The sequence below is a fragment of the Micrasema longulum genome, unplaced genomic scaffold (assembly GCF_059751315.1).
Source record: "Micrasema longulum isolate JH-2025_06_02 unplaced genomic scaffold, ASM5975131v1 h1tg000499l, whole genome shotgun sequence".
Classification (NCBI taxonomy): domain Eukaryota; kingdom Metazoa; phylum Arthropoda; class Insecta; order Trichoptera; family Brachycentridae; genus Micrasema; species Micrasema longulum.
In genome coordinates, this window is record NW_028277696.1 from 166,620 (window position 1) to 183,058 (window position 16,439).

Here is a 16,439-nt window from a genome sequence, read left to right on the forward strand (position 1 = left end):
ATAACAAAGAAAATTACACATTCCGAAAAGCATTTAAATTATATTTATAGAAAATAACTGTTTGATTTTGTGAAACAGTTTTGCTGTTGGAAATGGTTATGCGAGTAAAGTACTAAAGTAATACTTTTGTCTTACTCTACAAAACTATAAACAAGATAGTGATCGTTTTCACATAAAAGTTATTGCATACTCACGACTTCAAACCATGTATGATAATTCACACAATGGCATTAACACAAATTTTAAACAAAACATTAGATGACAAAAATATTACACAAAAAAGACTTATGGAAAACCAATATAGAATCCAAAAAGGTTCTGTCTTTATTGATCTGGTTTAATATACTGCCCTTTAATGGTAAAACATATGATTTATTTATTTATGGACGTTTAAGGTCAATTTAACAATGGTAAATGCATTTCTTTATAATATTTACAGGTACAATTGAAATAAAATACAACTAAATAGAATAGGGAAATATCACATACTACGAATACCAGCAAAAATACATAAAATGGATTTAAAATAATTAATTGTATTTTCAAAATCAGTATGGATATTGTGGAGAAATGTTTTCATACATAAGTTCAAAAAAAAAATTATAAAAAAACATGTCACTAGAAAAATGCGACATGTTTGGCATTGATAGTTGTGACGTCAAGTTTCGTGACGATGGTCTATAAAATTTTATACAATTAGGAACAAAGTTCGAAATAACATGAATCGTGATGTATTAGGGGCGTGGCCAATGCAATGACCGTCTTTGCGGGAATTAAAAATTCACCATCATCATTCCCTTTCCGCACCTAATAGTGCATAGGGCACTGAATTGGTAGACCAATCGCAGCGTATCTCGATTATTTTTATTACATGAAGGTAAGATGATCAGTCTTACGCTTCAGGTGCCAGTCCAGGGGACTATGAAATATTTTAGTGTAAAAACACATTTTTAAATAAATATTTCATGTCAACCATGTCGAGAATCGCGGTAGGCAAATGCGCTGACCGCTACACCACGAGGCCGACATTCAATTAAAAATTACAAATTTAAGAATATTTTTCATGCTACTAATAAGTAGCAAAAAAACTTTTTTTTACTCAACAGTATTTCATAGGCACTTTAAAAATGAAAAAAAGTGATATTTCCCTATTATTTTATTTATTTAACACTTTATATACATATATAATTTATATACATATACATATAAGGGCGGGCATATTACCTTAAGGCAATTTCTTTCTACCTACCTAAACCGTTCAGTTTGAGAAAATTACAAGTACTTTGAATGAAAATTACAAGTAGAGAATATTGAATCTTACAATCTTATACAAAAATTAAAAACAAGAATTAAGAAAATAAAAATACATAAAAAAATAACACTATACTCTGAAGAGAGGAGAGCTAGGACAAAAATAAAATAATAATTACTACCTCAAGACAAAATCTGGTCTATCTTAGTGATTGTTTAAATCTAAAAATACTAAATCTGATTTGTTGAATTGAAATAATATTCTCTACATTTGTTTCCAAATGGGTTCTGGATATACCATATTGTTAAATCCTTCTTCTTGAAATTCCAAATTACACGGTTGAAGAAACTCCTGACCAAGTTGATGAATCCATTTATTGGACACTGAAATTTAAAAATGTAGATGCTTAACATTTGAAGGTATCTGGCAACTACTAAAAAGAAGGTATGTGTTATTTAAAGAATTTATGACTTCTGAGAATAATTGACATTTAAAAATACTTAGTACCTAAATATACCAACAGTCTAGTTCTTCTCTATAATTAATATTTTTAATCCATTTGGCAATACACGGTTAAAACAGCCTGAAAATGAAGGAAAAAAGCGGTGCGATCTAACCAAATACTAGAAAGCGACTAACCGTTTCTACGTAATTAATATGTCTCAGATCCATTGGTGAGTCACGCACAGTAACAACACATTTTCGTCAAAACCCGGACTATATATAAATATAGTCTAGTCCAATTATTATTTATAGATAGATTATCATGACAGATAATGATGATCACTGTCTTTGTGGTATTGTTAACTCAAGACAAGATTTTGACTTTTTGGGTTAAGTTTACAACAATTTTAAAAAGCACTAAATAAATAGTCCAGATCTTGTTTTGATGTCCCTTATTTATTTATTTATTTTCAAAAATTAACGGTACAAGTACCTTTTACATTACATACATACATCAGTATTTACAGTGGAGTATATACAGTAACAACTTTTTCAATGCTTACTTAGAAAGAACATAATTAAAATATTGATTCCACACTTTACAAGTAATTGTTTATAAGCTGGAAATTTCAATAAAAATATGTCACCTAAATCCGAATGTTTATTACCCAGCGCATGTAGACGATTCAGTACTGAATTGCTAGAATATATTGAGATATGATTGTTTCAGTGATAAAGTTGAGCTAGCCTTGTCACTCTAACTGGTACTTTAAAACCAATGAGGGCCAAAATTTCAGGGTTGTCCAATACTGAATTAACGATTTTAAATAGAACTAATAAATCATTAATAGTTCTCCTGTCCATTAATTTAATCAAATTTAATATATTTCATAATTAATCATAGTTACGAAATTCATTATGTATTCCTAATTTAAAATTAACATATCTCAAAAACTTATTCTGAACTCTTTCTATGGTAATTTGGTGAGAGGCATAATAAGGGCTCCATATTGTAGAATTATACTCCAAGATGCTTCTCACCAAGGAGGTGTATAAAATTTTTAAAGTGTTTATATTTTTAAAGTCCTTAGTGATGCGCAAAATAAACCCAAGCGTCTTCGAAGATCTACTACTAATATCATTAATGTGACTGATAAAAGACAATTTCTGATCAAAAATCACACCCAAATCCCGCATCTCAGTTACTGAATCCAATGCAGTGTTACCGATTGAGTAGTCAAATAAAATAGGATTTTTTATCCTGAAAAATCTCATGATATGGCATTTTTTTATATGCAATTGAAGGTTGTTAATAGAACACCATACAGATAACTTATCTAAATTATTTTGCAATATAGCACAATCATCAACATTGTTAATAGTCTTAAAAATCTTCATGCCATCTGCAAACAATAATACTTCGACTCCTTCAAATATGTCAACTATATCATTTATAAATATTAAAAACAATAATGGTCCCAGGTGCGATCCCTGTGGAACCCCGCTAGTAGCAAGAAAAGGATTTGACAAAGTATCACAAATTTTCACTGTAAGTGTTCTCTCAGTCAAATAATTTTTAAACCAACACAGCATTGGACCACTTACACCAAACATTGATAATTTTTGTATGAGAATCTTATGATCCACCTTATCAAATGCCTTACTGAAATCTGTATATACAGAATCAGCTTGCTTCTGCAATAAAAACGATTTAGAAATATAGTCTTCATATAAAATTAAGTTAGAGAGAGTCGATTTTGACGACATGAAGCCATGTTGTCAATGCCTCTTTTCTTTTTTTAAAAATGTTTTTAACTATTCTTCATTGTAATATTTAAACCCTATAAATTGTATAAATGGACAATGTCTGTTAATAAATAAATAAATAAACTTTGAAAAATTTTTGAAAGTTACCCCATTTCTCTCCCTGCAGTACGGGACAAGCAGCGTGACGAGTTGCGAAGTTTCCTTCTCCAGAGGGAAACAGGTTTAACCAGAAAACTGCCGTTCCTTTCTTTGGCTTCACACTCAGCCCGATATCTGGGAACACGGTGTTTCCTCCTTGAGCCACATCTGTCATCTATTGCAAATTTAATCAATTTTCAGTTATAAAAATGTATTAACGTGATATTGTCTTATAAATTACAGTAAACTAAGCTTACATAAAATAACAGCGTAGCTATCCTGTTTCCTTCGGGAGAGGGTACACCATAATCATCAACTTTACCGTTCTGAAAAAGTACAAAAGTAAAAATTGGAAGTGAAACATGTCCAAAAAAGTAATCGATCGGCATAATCCGATGGTTAAATGTGCTTTCAGAGCAGGAAATAATCATTAAACGGCATAATCCAGTGGTTAAATGTGCTCTGGGGCCAAGAAGTAATCATTAAACGGCATTATCCAGTGGTTAAAGGTGCTTCAAGACCGAAAAGTAATCGTCTATTTGAAAAACTCTTCTTTATAAATGTATCTACAACAAACTACAGTGCACACTCGCCTATAAGGAGAATCCATGTGTTTGCAAATGACACAAATTATTAAATTTTAAATATTTTTTAAAAAGTACGCAAACATTTTACTGCTGCTACAAAACTCCCCATTACTGTATTTCCACAAATACGCGCTTGAATCAGCATTACAAAGCTTTAGTGATATTTGGTATCCAGATACAACAATCATGGTAGATACTGAGAAAAATGGGTAGATCGCTGACAAATTATAAAATTATTACTATTTCAATTATATTCATCCGTTATATTAATAACATTGATACTCTAAAATAACTTAAGGTCGTACCATTGTAAAGTCATGATGGGGTTCATAATGTCCACCAATACCGTAGTTAGCGATTTGAAGATATTCTGAGGAATCCATGTCTAGTCCTGTCATATCAGCAACCCTCTGAGTGATGGTGGATATTATTATACTTTCAGAATCCTTAATCCAAGCTGCTTTACTAATACGAAACTTTGCTTTGACCGGCTCTCCTGTATCTCTGTCAACTACAGTAGCTCGAGTGAACTAAAACAAAAATATAATTTAGAGCGATAAAAAAATATTTTGCTGAAATTATTATAAAATAACAGTTACATTACCTAAGGGCAATCATATAATATTACACCCTGTGTGAAAAACTAAAGTAAGGGCAAATTTCTCATTTTTGGGGTTTTAATGCTTTTGCAATCCCATTTGTCACAATCTTGAATGTGCAAAAAAAAAGTAATTATACATAAAAATATTAAGGCGAAAAAAAAACAAAAAACATTTTAAAATCCACATTTTTTAAGCAAAGTGATAAATATATCTCTAAACTACAGTATTTGCACATACTTTGGTTTTACATTCGGAGTGCGATATACATATAAGACATAAATGTACTAAAATATTTTTGTAAGAAGTCAGATTAATTAAAAAATTGCGCTATATAATTTATAGTGGGCAATTAGTCTAGAAGGAATATATCCACTTATACATGTTTAAAAATATATAGGTGATATGGTGGAAAATACTACAAAAATGTCAGTTAGAGTCTATCTATATACAAATTAATATTCAGTGACAAATGTTTTTTTATTTATTTATTTTTTAACCCGTTAGGGTTTAGGGTTTAGTTGAATCACAAAATTTAAACCATGAAAATTATATTATATAAATTGAATGACTAAAATCTTACCCTTGGCTTAGCTGTTTCTTTGATATATTCCATCTCCTTATCGTACATGACATCATGAAATACTACCACATATGGATCCAAGTAATGCTCTTCCAGTTTGAAGGGAGCTAGTTTCAAAAATGGATGACTATCAGAAAAGTAACGACATTTTAAACTAAAAATAAATAAATTGATAAATTATGTTGGTGACATTAGTTTAGTATTTAATACAATATTCTTAATATAATGAACTAACTGTCTCTTTACACTCGAAGGTAATTCTAGATCTTCTCTGCAAAGCGCTGCATAAGTTTCATCGGGGAATTTCGGCATAACCATTTCTCTCTCCTGTAAACAAAAACAACAAAAATTATACTATAGCAAATGTTATTACGTATCGATTGAAATAATTGATTATTAAACAATAAATACTTATTGGGCACAGAAAAAGCATTTTATTAGAATTTGGAGGTAAATCACTTTTACAATCAAAAGCTTACCAATGTGTCACATTGTCGCGGCTATTTAGTAAAAGAGTACCGATTATACGACTGTCTCAAACACTCTTTACGTCTCACTCTCGATGCTATAGATATATTCGCGTGCAAGAGAGACAATTTCGTGCGCGACGCAGGCCAGCCTGTACCACTGGCCACAAAACGCCGTTCACTCTCAGTTACTCTCAGAAATTTGCCAAGGACGGTCTTTTTATGATTTTAGCAATTATATTTCAAATACTATGACTTTTGACTTCAAATATAGTTAAGTGAAGCAATTGCCTATGAATATTCCATTTTTCAGATCGTAAATCCCTCATTTGTGTATGTGTATTGACTACACAGCACCGGAAGACGCAGATTTTATTAGCACAGTATAAGGGAAGGTGTAATATTCTGATATTTATAAATTACTATTCCATCACAAATGTATATTTTTACCAATTTAATTTGTGGCTTGGGTCTAAAAGGGCCAATACTATAAATCACACCATTACAGGAGAGTAGTTTTACAGTAATTTTGTGATGTTATAACAAACTATTTGAGGTGTTTGAAACTATTATTAATAAAAAAAAACACATGTTTCTTTATATAAAATTGTTACATATTTATATTTTTCATTAACATAAACCATATACAAAATGTTGGACAGAAAAAAAGAAATCGGACATTGGCCCTTTTAGACCCAAGACACAGAAATACTAACCTCGTCAGGAATTTCAAGAATTTCTCTTTCATAATTTTCTATGTTTTCTTTTATTCTAGTAATGTTGGGATTCTCTTCCAGAACACGTTTTGAAAAAAATAGAGCATTAGAAATATTCCCTGAAAATCAAAACATAGGAGATATTACCAGATATCAATTTATTATCTCATCTATAATTAAGAATTCAGTAAGTACATATTCCATATAATATCTTGTCAGTAAAATAGTATTTACTCATTGATATAATACCAATAATAATAGTTTATTAACGAAATTACAATTTTTTAATTTTTTTTCACATTACAAACAATGTTTAATAAGAAAAATACTGTGACCTCACTGGGGAAATATCTTTATCTACTCTATTTTTCATGATAATAAATATCTCTTAATTATGTGCAGTATGCCTAACTAGGTACAGTACCCGGAAATATATATTGTACGTCGGCATTTAGAAAGAGACCGGCTATATTTGGCATTGTAGAGCTTCGTCTTTGTCATACACGTGTCATGTGTAATGTCCGCCAGTGGTTGTTAAGTGTTCTTAAGGATGGTTGGGACAATATTAAATTAACTATCAGACTTAAATAAAAACTATCAAACTAAAAATAAAATGAGCTGTAAGAAGTTTCGATAATTAAATAACTGTATGCATTTTTATAACTGATGACTTGTGAGATGTCAAACGTTAAAGAAGAATAAATAGTTTATTTTTGTTTGATTTTGTTCGATTTACAAATTAATACTCTCGTTGGCTGTAGAAAAACAGTTTTGCAATGAAAAAAAATAAAGGAAATATTATTATAAGTTATAGTGTACCCCGTGTTCCACTGTTCCCCACCTGACCCTAGTTTGTAAAATGCAAGTAAAAAGGTAATAGAAAATATGAAACATACCCAATAAGTATGAGTTGTAAGCAATATGCTCGAGAATGAGTATTTTTGACATTGTTTTGTTTGCTTCCTCATCATATCTGTGTAATGATTCCATCATCCACAAGTCCGCATGGTAAAAATCTCCCGAGATGTATACTTGTTTGCCTACTTCAAAGCATTCCTCGGCTGTCATTGAATCACTGCAGCAAAATATTATTTTGTAAAAATAATAATTGCCTATTTTTACGATCGAGGCATAGAAGTGAACTCCCCCCAAAAGTTGTGCGACTTGGAGTACGCATATGATGCGGTTCTTCTTGAAAAGTCTGTTGGTGATCCTCAGATAATTGTTGACAAACTCCAGGAAAACTGTGCTCATTCGGGTCTTAATATTAATACTAAAAAGACCCAGATTATGTGCAACAAATCCGGTGCTGAGTCTCTCTACAATAAATGGGCAGAGAATCGAGAAAGTTGACAGCTTTAAATACCTAGGAGTTTACATGACTGAGGATGGTGGCATGCACAAAGAGCTCAGAACTTTTGACACAATGCGTGCTGTCTGGAACTCGAGTCTAAACCCGATCAAAACAAACTGCCAATTATTCAACTCTCGTATATGAGTGCGAATCCTGGCGCCTTACCAAAACTCAAAGCGCCAAACTTCTGAGTTTTGAGAGTAAGTGTTTAAGAAGAATATTAGGGAGTTCGATTTCATAATTAACATTAACTTCCAAAACAAGGCGCAGCAGTCTCCTATATTTTTCCACATGCTCCACTTAGGAGCATGTGAAAAAATAAGAAGAAAGAAAATATTTACTTTAGTAAATTCTTTGACTTTAATTCATGATTAACATAATATTATATGCCGTGGTCTTTTTTTAAGTGCCTAATTCAATTTGGTTCAAAACATTAACTAATATAAGCAGGAAAAGTGTGCAGGAGGAAAATTATGAATGGTGGAATAATATTTATGCTTGAATATTCTAAATGACTCATTATAGGGAGTTTAAATTAATAGATTTATATAAAAATACGTTGATTTCCTAACCTCACCTGTATTTAACACCATTAAGTTTTCCCTCAGCTATATCCCACGTGTCTAAATTATACAAGTCTTGTAGTCTTATTAATCCTTCAGCACAACCATTTAAATCTTCAATCGTGGGAAATGTAAGATCATCTTTCAATATTGTTATATTACTAGAGAACACTGAAAATTCACATTGCATTAAGTAGACGTGAAAATATATATTTCATAGGTACATTATGGATTCATATTTACATATAAAATGTAGACAATTATAGAATCGTACATAATATACATGGCGACGCTGGAAAGGAAAAAGTTACAAAGCGACATGTAGCAACTTTACAGAAGAACCAATCAAAGCGTGTTTTTTTTAATCAATAAAAAAATCTCATACATATGTATTATTTTGGCGTCATTCCTACATTATTTAAATAAAAATTTAAAATATGACATTCTTTATTAATTATAAAATAAAACTAAAAACTTCAATTGGCTCTTCTATAAAGTTGCCACATGTCACCTGGTAACCTTTTTCCTTTCCAACGTCATCAGCGTCTTTTCACATCCAGTGGTGCATAGGACATACGCATTTCGATAATCTGTTACGTGAAGCTAAAGTGACCAGTCTTATGAACAATGAAATAGTGTCTGTGGAACAACCTGAAAATCAGTATTTTATGTCCATCCTACCAGGAATAGAACCTAGGACCTTAATAATGGTAGGCAAATGTGCCAACCACTTCACAACGAGACAGGCGTATCTCCACTTGATTTCCTTATTCAGGATTTTTACCTAAGAGCAGCCATTGAGTCAAAAATTTCAAATCAAAACAAAACTGTAAAAAATAATATATATTCACAAACTCAAGCTAGAGCATTAAAAATAGTCAGGTAATCTGTGAAAAATATAAACATACATAACATATAATTATTTTTATGACCAAGATCTGAAAATATTTATTTTGTCAATCAGATCTTCTAGACTGTTGACTGTGACAAATAAAACTTATTTACTCACAAAAACAAAAAAGCAGTGAGTCAATAAAATTTTCAAATAGCGAGAATGTAGTCTTAATACTTTGAGCACCGGCCGAATACACATAGAATTTACCCTGTGCCCGGCCCATTTTTGTGAAATTTCATGCTTTGTGAGGGGTTTCTTAAAAGTGTCATAATTATGAAAATACTGGGTTAAACAAATTCAAACTTCTCATATTTATTTGAAACAATTGTATAAGTCATTTTTGTATGATAGTTTTGCCAACTTTGGCTTTTATGGAGGAGAGCCACATTGCGCATTGCAATGTTCGCACATATACAGGGCCTCACTCCTTTTTTTGTTCTTTGTATCCCAGAGCTGTGTAAACACGTGATCATAATAATCATGCGTTGTGTCCCGGTCCCGTGTTTTCACGTGGTTTACCAGCAGCAAAAAAGTACTAATAAAAGTCACTAGATATCAATAAAATGCACTTTTTTAGACAGCTGATAAACCACGTGAAAACACGGGACCGGGACACAACGCATGGTTATATAATCACGTGTTTACACGGCTCCGGGATACAAAGTGTTAATATACAATGTGCACTTACGAACAGCACTTTCATTAATCCCTCTTTCAACCTCTGTCCAGTCTAATGTAATATGTTTTATTAATTTGAAAGAATTTATTGGATTAGTCAAATAGTTACTAGCATCCTTTATGGCAGCTTCGTATTCAGAATGGTAAACTTCATACAATCTAAAATCACAAACATATATTCGGTATTAACAACATTTAAACTAGAGATAATTAATTAGAATGTAAATAATCTAATGCATTCGAATTAAAGTCCGAATGCAGTAATTCATTTGAATGAATTAGTAATTGAATGAATGAATTAACGAATACATTAATTGATTCAATTTATCATTTGAAATATCTGTTTGGCATCCTGGGGAGGTAACCACTTGTTATGAATTCTTCTCTTAACTTTTGAATTCTGTGGCCAGCCATCCCCCCTCAATAGATACTATTTTTTTGAGTGGCCACAGGCCTCTATAACCAAAATGCTCATCGCCCAAATGTCTTTTATCTTTGAAATACCGGATATGAATGATTCATTAGATTATTTTCAGATCTAATTTAAACGTAAATGTAATTTATGCAAGTGTAAATTTATTAGAAACTTACTTCTTCAGCATTTTTAATTGATGTTCCTGATGAATTATGTTAGCGTGTAGAGAGGCTAACAAAGCATCTTCAATTTCTAGAAGTGATTCCATACCTGCCATAGCAGTAAATAACTCTGCCTCCACATTTTTATAAATGCAAAAATACCAAAACACACAGAAAAACCACTTCATCTTGAAATACTAAATGGAATTGATATAACGCATTATTTCCAAATATTTCTTTAGGGCACTATTTCAATGATTTCATATCTGGGCTAATTATTGAATAAATGATTTAAAAAGACATTTATAAAAACATAACCTTAATACTGAATTCCAGATTATCTTATTTTGTTCCGTAAGCTGAATTTATGCACACATATATTTATAAAAATATGAATGCAGGTTAATTCATCTATTCAATTAAGAAAATATGTAGGTAAATGTCAATTTTTCTAAGAGTGAGTTTCTTTTAGTTGTAAATATTGTTTTAGAATTTAGATTAATACCTACTACAATAATTTTATTTGGTGGCTAATGCTTGCACTATAACATTTCTTTTCAAAATCCAGGGGTCCAAAATATTGTACCTCATAAAACTTTTGATTTTGAAATATGCCGTACAAAATAATGATCTACATAATATATTTCAAATGAAAACTCTGTGATACCAGCAAAGAACCAAAAAAATAAATAAAATCAGTACAATAAACACACAGATAAAAGACATTTCAATAAAAGACGTCTCAAATCTGGATGTTTCCCAACTTGCTTAAAAGAAGCAACAATAGTCCCTATCTACAAAGCAGGTGAAAAAACATATATTTCAAATTATCGTCCCATCTCTCTTGAGTGTTGTATCGAAAATCTTCGAAAGGATTGTTAAAACTAGACTCCTTATCTTTCTTGAAATAAATGGTTTGTTGTCGGAGAACCAATATGGCTTCCGGGAGGGCAGAGGCACTGCCGACGCTATAGCTGCTGTCACTCTTTAAATCACTCAAAGTCTTGATAGTGGTAAAAGAGTCATCGCAATATTTCTAGATCTCGCCAAGGCATTTGATACTGTGTCTCATTTATTACTTGTAAAAAAACTCAGACACACTGGTATCAGAGAAAAGGCGCTTATGTGGCTAGAGGATTTTGTTACTTATAGGTCACAATCAACAATACTCCAAACACCACAGGGAATTGTACGAAGTGAGGATTCCAATATCCTTTATGGAGTTCCACAAGGAAGTGTCTTGGGACCTGTTCTCTTCCTTCTATATATAAACTCTTTGTGTGATTTGAGTAATGGCGGAAAAACTATAGCGTTTGCTGACGACACAGTTGTTTTGTTTGAGGCTAGTGACTGGAACTCAAAAAGCAAATTGTGGTATGAGAAGTGTCAAAAACTGGCTGGATGACAATCTGCTAACGCTGAATGTGGATAAAACAAAATATCTTACATTTAGAATAAGAGATGGGTCACCACCTGAAGCCAGTTTAAAGCTTCATATAAACTCTAGAAATTCGTGCCAATTATTGAAACCAGTTGATAATATAAAATATCTAGGCATTGTAATTGACAGAAATTTGCGATGGGAAATACAAGTTCAGTCCCTGGTATCTAGATTAAGAAAACTGTGTCATGTCTTTAGCTCACTTAGAAACATCCTGGACGTTAGCACTCTTAAAAATGTCTACTTTGCGCTTTTTCAATCGGTGGCTGTTTATGGCATAATTGGCTGGGGAGGTTGCTCGACAGTTGTCATGAACCCCCTAATCAAGACGCAAAAACTTATTCTTAGAGTTATGTTTCGGTGCCCTCCGACCTACCCATCTGAACCATTATTTCAATTGTTAAAAGTTCTTGATATTCGTCAAATCTATATCAAGAATGTATTGACAATTTTCTGGTCAGGCGACTACGGAAGAAGGTCCCAACAGAATGCCCGTACAAGGTTTTCGCGTAACCTAAACTTCTTAATACCGAGAACGCGTACGATGTTTGCTCGGAGACACTTTTCATATATAGCTCCAAGAGTGTTCAACGTCTTGGATGAACATATTAAGTTCTCCAAAACAACGTCTATATTTAAGATGAAGATCCATAATTGGATTGTATCAAGGGGTAGAGACCACTGTATGAGATTGCTTCGGGAATAAATGCATAACATCGCTGCTGTTTTCATTATTATCCATATACGTATATCGTATATGTGTATGTCATCACTGTCATACGTATTATTATATAACTTTTGATTCCATTTACGACATATATTATAAATTTTTATTATTTTTATTTTTCTATTATTATTATGTATATTTTTCTATTATTATTTTGTAAATTGTTTTGATTATTTTGCATATTGTTTTGACTACCTGTATATTGTTTTAATATGCAAATAAATATTTTTGATTTATATATCGAAGAGTCCCGACTTAACACGGAATTTTCTAACAAGTCGGGACATTAAAAACATATAATTGTGTCTATGTAAAATTGTGAATTTTGTGCATTAAATAAAAAATTAAAAAATTCCTCTATATTTTTTTTATTGGGTTTTGGTTTACTTTACATATAAATATCCCATTAATTTGATTTTTGCAAAATTCCAATGGTTTGTGACCACTTAAAAATGATTAAAAAAAACATTAATTTTTACATTAAAAGTTATGACAAATTCACGAATTATTTGCTTTCTGTGTCATTATAGATATTATATGCTTGCTAAACTAAATAAGTAACATAAAATAAATTTATTGGTTTGGTAAGGAATTCCATTATTCAATGCCACACGTTAATTGAATATATACAGAACTTAAAGCTATGGTTTCCTATGAAAGCGGTGCCGTTATTTAGCGGCCATGATATGCTGTGATATGACGCAACAAGGCAACCATCTTAACGATGCCCAGAGATGTCAACTTATAAAAAGCAGTGTCATTATTTTTTTTTTAATTTTAGGGAAAATGGCCACTTTTTCACGAATTGAGAGACTCTTCCTCTTGTAAGTAGACATGTTTATAATTCGGGGTTTCGGTTTTAACTGATCAGGGCTGGTACGACGAACGCGTTTACAGCGCGCTATAATGCGTATTTTCATTACGTAAAAACGCACTATACCGCGCTATAATTTCGTTTGGAATACCAGCCCTGGTCGAGAACTCATTTGACATCACCCACTTGTAATGTTTATTGTGTATTAAAATAAGCATAGAACATTACAAATCTAAAAAAAACCCCCGAAACAAGCATGTCATTCATAAACTACAAAAGCAACTGTAAATTGTAACAATATTCCGAACCGGCACTTACTAAGTTCACAAAGATTGGATTTTTTAAAAACCATGTGTATTCATTTTTCAATATTGTCGGCGAAACATCCAATTAGGTAACCTAGACACTTATCATAAACATGATCCGATCCCAACGCCCTGCAGTATTTAACTTTTACCTTAGCCGACCGTTTGGATTTTATTAGAGAGAATTATATTTTTAACAATTGAAGATTTTTTGTGTAATTTTTGACAATATTTTGGTTCGGTATGTCCGAGAAGTAGCTCTTTATAACAGTGAATGATTGTATGGAGAAAACCATGAACTAAAATGTCAACTAATGTTTCCTCTTTACATCCGAGATCTCGCTATTTTCGTGATCGTTATAACCGAGTTCGACTGTATTAGGAAAATGGTAAATGCTGATTGCTTGGAAACATGTAGGCCAATTTTTCTAGACTAAATTTATTAACATTGACGGGTATTTATACTATGGAACATTGTCTTATTGTAAAATCGAGACCTGAATATTTTTGTAAACATGAAAATAGCCACATTCACATTACTAGAAACAGAAGTAAATTGAAAATTCCGAAGGTGAAAAAACTGTTTATTCAAAAAGCCCATATGCATAGAGCTATGAATAGTCCAGAAACCGCATACGCACATCAAACAGAAGGCGACTAAACTATTCATAAATGAGTAGGTTTACGTTTTGATCCATTAGTTTCTTTGTAGACGTCGCTCAGTACGCAACTCCTGATTTGAATTAAACTATGGCGTGTTGTGTCCTTTTAAAGTGTAGAAATACTGCTAGGATCTTAAAGAAACAGGATAGGATCACATTTCATGTGTACTTAGTAAACGAATATGTAAGTAGCAAATGCATTCCTTAAAAATTAATTATTTTTTCATCTGTCAGATTGTCGAAGAAACAAAATGAACATTTCATTAGTGTTGCCAGGGTAGTATTTTTTTTACCCTACTTTGCTCATCTAATGAGAGAACTAATGAAAATTTGACCTCGGATTAAACAACTCTGTGGTGGACATTTGACCGACATTATCTTTAAAACATCAAATATTATTTAACATGATATAAAAATATCCGTTTTATGAAAAATAAAATTTGTTTTATATTTTAAGTTTAATGTTCATTAATTCAATTACTCTTATTAAATGACCCTTTACTTATCTACTCTGTTGTGTCAATCAATATTTCCGCGTGCGCAATAAAATTTTAGAGAAATTAACAGATTGCTTTTTTTACCTTACATTTGTGTTAAATTATATTTTTTCCCATCGTGCAACATTACGCGGCGAAAGTAGAGCATAGTGGGGGGATTATTGGACACAGTCCGATGTATTCAAATATGATTCTACGCTCCTTCTGGACTATTCTTAATTCTATGCCCATATGCATGACCGTAAAAATATTTAATAAACTTCAATGGAAATCATTGGTGTAAAAATTTTTGAAAGTGTTAAGTGTTCTTAATAAATAAATGTCACTATGGTATTAATGAACATTTGGAAGATGCAAAGGAGTAAATTAAAATGATTAATGCATTATGTAAATAATATAAGCACTGGACACCATAACTTTTGACAATTTATTTATTATTAAGAATTTAATTTTAATTAACATTATATTTTTATTTGTTTTTGGTCAGGCTAAGAAATTGCTAATGGCAATAAGTCTGCCATTCAACCGTGTATAGCTTTGTTTTATTATTTTGTATTAATCACATTGTATTAGGTGTCTCAAAATCCACTTGAATTTTGAATTTCAAATAATATTTGTTGTCAAACATAAAAGGCTGATATTTTTCGGTTGTCATCAGAAAAGTTTGAGGTTAAGTCATGCAGAATTTTCCAATCGAGCAGCGCATAGAAATTGTGAAAATTCACTACCCTTTTGTGAGACTGACTAGATCTGACACCTCTGGACGTTTTGGTTTAGGGGTTTCCGAAGGAAAGGGTGTATGGAAATAATCCACAGACAATTCCGGAGCTCAAAACAGGAAATCAACAAGTTATCGACGAAATTCATCCACAATTATGTCAAAATGTGATGGAAAATTTAGTGAAAAGGGTGAACGTTCGCCAACAAAGTCAAGGCAGGCATTGGTCGGATGTTGTGTTTCACATGTAACCTCCGTAAAAGAAAACATAAAATAAATAAAACAACTTTGTTTTTAGCCACGAATTTTTTTTTTTTTTATAAAAATTTTTGTAAAAATTTGTGGTTAAAAACAAAGTTGTTTTATTTATTTTATGATAATGAATAACCACAAAGTTAGTGCTTCAAATATAAACTTTAGAAAAGAAAACACCCTCAAAATTCAACCGCAGTATGTGTTTTGATAAAAATTCAAATTCAATTCGATTTTGAGACACCTTTATGTATTATGGTTAATAAAGATGTTTTATTATTATGTAATAAAACATCCACACTCTTGAATATCATATATTTCAAACCAATCTATGAATATAATTAATTACACATCATACAGGTGAAACTATTTAAGAGTGCGAATTGACAAAAAGATTAAATATT

The 16,439-nt window shown here is 31.5% G+C and overlaps 1 protein-coding gene across 1 annotated transcript; it reads right to left on the minus strand.

The window, feature by feature from the left end:
• Nucleotides 1–1,409: 1,409 nt before the first annotated feature.
• LOC148281083 (prolyl 4-hydroxylase subunit alpha-1-like) lies at nucleotides 1,410–5,932 on the minus strand. The gene is made up of 6 exons (XM_088227317.1): nucleotides 5,606–5,932; nucleotides 5,371–5,524; nucleotides 4,494–4,718; nucleotides 3,859–3,927; nucleotides 3,611–3,776; nucleotides 1,410–1,635 (listed from the first exon to the last, which is right to left on the minus strand). Exons 1-6 carry the CDS (start codon nucleotides 5,686–5,688, stop codon nucleotides 1,517–1,519), a joined length of 816 nt encoding a protein of 271 aa, XP_088083443.1. The 5' UTR covers nucleotides 5,689–5,932; the 3' UTR covers nucleotides 1,410–1,516.
• Nucleotides 5,933–16,439: the final 10,507 nt, after the last annotated feature.